The sequence below is a fragment of the Brassica oleracea genome, chromosome C7 (genome assembly GCF_000695525.1).
Source record: "Brassica oleracea var. oleracea cultivar TO1000 chromosome C7, BOL, whole genome shotgun sequence".
Taxonomy (NCBI): domain Eukaryota; kingdom Viridiplantae; phylum Streptophyta; class Magnoliopsida; order Brassicales; family Brassicaceae; genus Brassica; species Brassica oleracea.
This window is the reverse complement of record NC_027754.1, coordinates 5,977,180-5,981,012: the sequence shown is the minus strand read 5'-3', so window position 1 is coordinate 5,981,012 and position 3,833 is coordinate 5,977,180. Positions and strand designations below refer to the sequence as shown.

The 3,833-nt window shown below is 31.4% G+C and overlaps 1 protein-coding gene across 3 annotated transcripts in view; it reads left to right on the top strand.

The window, feature by feature from the left end:
- The window catches only part of LOC106303816 (multidrug resistance protein 2-like), a 5,305-nt gene extending 2,016 nt beyond the window's left edge, over positions 1 to 3,289 (top strand). For 2 of the 3 annotated variants that reach the window (XM_013740145.1, XM_013740142.1), the window contains exons 3-14: positions 973 to 1,085; positions 1,187 to 1,309; positions 1,398 to 1,618; positions 1,711 to 1,786; positions 1,878 to 1,964; positions 2,049 to 2,129; positions 2,227 to 2,259; positions 2,347 to 2,400; positions 2,486 to 2,527; positions 2,616 to 2,694; positions 2,792 to 2,862; positions 2,945 to 3,289. In XM_013740145.1, the coding sequence (XP_013595599.1) occupies positions 973 to 1,085; positions 1,187 to 1,309; positions 1,398 to 1,618; positions 1,711 to 1,786; positions 1,878 to 1,964; positions 2,049 to 2,129; positions 2,227 to 2,259; positions 2,347 to 2,400; positions 2,486 to 2,527; positions 2,616 to 2,694; positions 2,792 to 2,862; positions 2,945 to 3,037 (1,073 nt within the window). In that variant the 3' untranslated portion in view covers positions 3,038 to 3,289. The remainder of the gene's footprint in view (positions 1 to 972; positions 1,086 to 1,186; positions 1,310 to 1,397; positions 1,619 to 1,710; positions 1,787 to 1,877; positions 1,965 to 2,048; positions 2,130 to 2,226; positions 2,260 to 2,346; positions 2,401 to 2,485; positions 2,528 to 2,615; positions 2,695 to 2,791; positions 2,863 to 2,944) is intronic. The other variant, XM_013740144.1, reaches the window with a different exon arrangement.
- Positions 3,290 to 3,833: the final 544 nt, after the last annotated feature.

Here is a 3,833-nt window from a genome sequence, read left to right as displayed (position 1 = left end):
AAAAAATATTGAGTTGCATTTCAAATAAAAAGGTAAAGATATTAAAAATATTCTAATTAAAATATTTAAAATTTAATATAGTTTTAAGGAAATGGTCAAAATAAAAAAAAATTACACATAAAAATTTTTGTTAACTGGGCAGATCATTATTTATATGATATCGCACACGAAATTTTTTTTCTGTTTTTACAATTATCTAATTAACTCTATATACTCATTTTTTTATATTTTTTATATGATATCACACATTCGTAAAAAAATAGATAGTTTAAGATGCAAAAAAAATATTTACTTAATAAATATAATATGAACGAATATTACAAATACATCATTCAATAAAATAAATAATTAAAAACTGAAAATTCATAACCGCGCTGGCGCGCGGATCAGGGTCTAGTAATTTTATTATTCGGCAACACAAATACAGAGAAATAAAAAAGAAAAAGAAAAAAATATTCTACAGTTTTCATCTAAATTGACTAAAAATATTTTTAATTTATACCTTTAAGTTTTTCAAATAGTATAATTCCCAAATATAATTAATTTAATATTAATTATACTTTAGTAAACAAAAATAAAATATTGAAATAATTAATTTTTGAGTAAATCTATTTTTACTCCAAAATAAAATAAAACAATTTTTTTTTGTCGACTAAAATAAAACAATTAACATACTCCACCTGGACTATCACATTTTCTTCAGTTAAAAAGAACGATAAAAAGAATTGGACCATCGCCAATGTCTTTAATAATAATAAAACCAAGACCGGAGCACTACCTCTTGTTTTTCCTGATCTTGATATTCAATGTTCCAATGCAAACTATTTTAAAAGAGACTCTACTTAGTTATAATAATCTAAAGAATGTTGTATAAGTATTACATAGGATTTTTCATATTTATTATTTCTCTAAATATTTTCTTATATGAAGAAACCAAATCAGGAATTATAAGGCTGAAAATATTATTGGCAGTCATTTTAGGGTACAGAAGGGATACACATTTCTTCTACATGTTTTACATAATCAAGATTCTGACCGCTTTGGTATGCGAAGGCGCCGTGGACTGCCTTGCCTCTGCTTATGTGGTAACACTTTTATTTTAAGTAGTAATAATTTTCTTATTACAATAACAATGTAGCCTACTACTATTTTTATCAGTTTAATCCATTTCATTTTTCATTTTTAGGCAGAAAATATTCAGGGGAGAACAAGAATATCAGCATTTAGTATTTTAGCTGGTGTCAAAACAATGTCTTCTCTTTGTGGAACGTTAGTTGCTCGATTTCTACCCGTAGCTTTGATTTTTAAGGTATCTTATAATCATTAGCGTCAAATCTAGTCAACCGAATCGTTACTTTGAAAATATAAGAGACATGCTTTTTGTGTCGATAAATTAGGTTTCAGCTATATCGTTTCTTGTTGCCATGGTGTACATGAGAATTTTCCTAAAGGAAAGGCTAAACGATGATGAAAATGGTTATCATCAACAAGATGACGGTGATAGTAATGATGTTACGATGTTAGCAGAACCGCTGTTGAACAACACAACAATTACAACTAGTGTCTTAAACAAGAAACAATCTTCGTTAAAAGATATGATGATCTTAATGAAAACTAGGTATGTTTATATTACTAAACATATGTAGATGCATACATATATATATATATCATTTTAAATATAATGATTTGGATATGGATTTTGTAATGCAGTACTATCTTCGTTCAAGCATTGGTTGTTACATTCTTCAGCAGTTTCTCAGATAGTGGAATGCAGTCTGCTTTCTTGGTTTAGCTCATATATTATTCTACGTTTTTAGTTTTTATTTTATCAAATTAGTGAACAAACAGATGATTTTTTTTTTCTTTTAACTATGCAGTATTTTCTGAAAGCGCGTTTTGGCTTTGACAAAAACCAGTTTGCTGATCTCATGCTATTGATTACCATCGTTGGGTCTATCTCTCAAGTAATTACATTACTAGTAATATGTGTAAATAACATTAATGTGAATAAATTTTGTACGTCATGTGTTGTTAAATGTTTTTATTAGCTGTTTGTACTGCCAAGATTTGCTTCTACCATTGGAGAACGTAAGCTTTTATCAGCAGGGCTTTTTATGGAATTTACAAACGTAAGCATATCTTTTTTTGTTCTTAATTTGTTTCTAATGAAACGCTAAATAAGATCTTGGCATATAATGAATTTGGTTGCATGTGTTTGAGATGCAGATGGCCGTTGTCAGCATTTCTTGGGCACCATGGGTGAGTCGGTCGAAACTAGTGACTTGAGTCGATGTTCAGTATCAACATGATCTGCTTTTGTGTTTTGTTTTTGTTTCGATGTGGCAGGTTCCTTATCTCACCACTTTGTTTGTACCTGGAGCCATGCTTGTGATGCCATCAGTAAGGCTATAGACATAGCTTATCTGTCCTTAACAATGGCGCATTTTCTACTTATAAGTATAAAATTGAACAATCTTGGCTACAGGTGTGTGGTATTGCCTCAAGACAAGTTGGACCCGGTGAACAGGTATATATCTTGTGTAACGATTGAAAGTTTGTTTTGTTGGATCAACATCCTCGAAAGAAATAGTTCAATGTTTGAGTAACTGATGAAGGGGAAAGTGCAAGGATGCATATCTGGAGTGAAGTCCTTTGGGAAAGTCGTGGCACCATTTGTTTTCAGTCCATTGACAGGTTCGTGAAGCCATAAGAACACAGTTACTTAGCTAGTTACTGTTAAGTCTCAGTTTTTTCTTCAAACTATTAATAAGATTTGGTTTAATTTGTATAGCGTTGTTCCTCTCGAACAATGCACCCTTCTATTTTCCTGGATTCAGCCTTTTATGCATTTCCTTGTCGTCGGTAAGGCCACTTCATCCTTGACTGGTACTTGGATATTATTGTCATCGAATTATGATGGACCAAACTGTTTATGCTTGTGCAGATGTTCGGTTTTTTGCAGAGCCTAATGATAAAAGATGTTCCACCGTCACAATTGAACAAAGAAATCAACAGCACCTCGAGGGAGGAAGTGTGATTACAGGAACTTATTAAATATGTAAAGAGAAGAATGCCAATTTAGGATGTAGTAATAACTCATCAATCATAAAAGAAAAGATGAATATCAATATGTATCATTTGATGAAGATATATATTTATATAGAATGGAGTAGATTAGATATATTTATAGCATGTGATCAAGCTATATCTATATGTTGATATTCAAAATATTTGTACACAACTTTCTGTAGTCATTTGTTTCCACTAACTTTATCAAGTTTTCTTTTTTTGACAAAGGTTATTCTACTTTTCAAATGAGGGGTGATCTAATAACCCAGACCGAAATTAAACGACCTACATGAAAATACCTATGAAAAATTTAAACAGTTTTTGCTAAAGAATTCACAATCGCATTTTGTGGTCTAAGAAAGTACGAAAGTTTTAGATCTTGGAATCTGATTCCTAGAGATGATATCTCTTTAAGTTTTGTTGAAAATCCATGTTTTGGATTCTTCAATCATCGAGATCAAAACCTTGCGGTCCAGTCCAAAATGTGCTCGAGTAGAATAGCATACTTTCCATTCCCCAAAGAAGGATTTCCAACTCGGTATGCAGTGGTGATACTCGTGTCCTATGATTTCTTTACCCTAAAGCTGAGTTTGATTTCCAAGTCCATCTACGTCCACAAAATTGTGATGAAGGGTGCCATGATCTATCCACCATACAAATGTTCTGCAAGCATACAGCTTAAGAAACTATTATACTTTGTGGTTGCAACTTTATTATTTCCTTCGCAGCAAACCAGACTTCACACTCTCCTTCTGCAAGCCTAA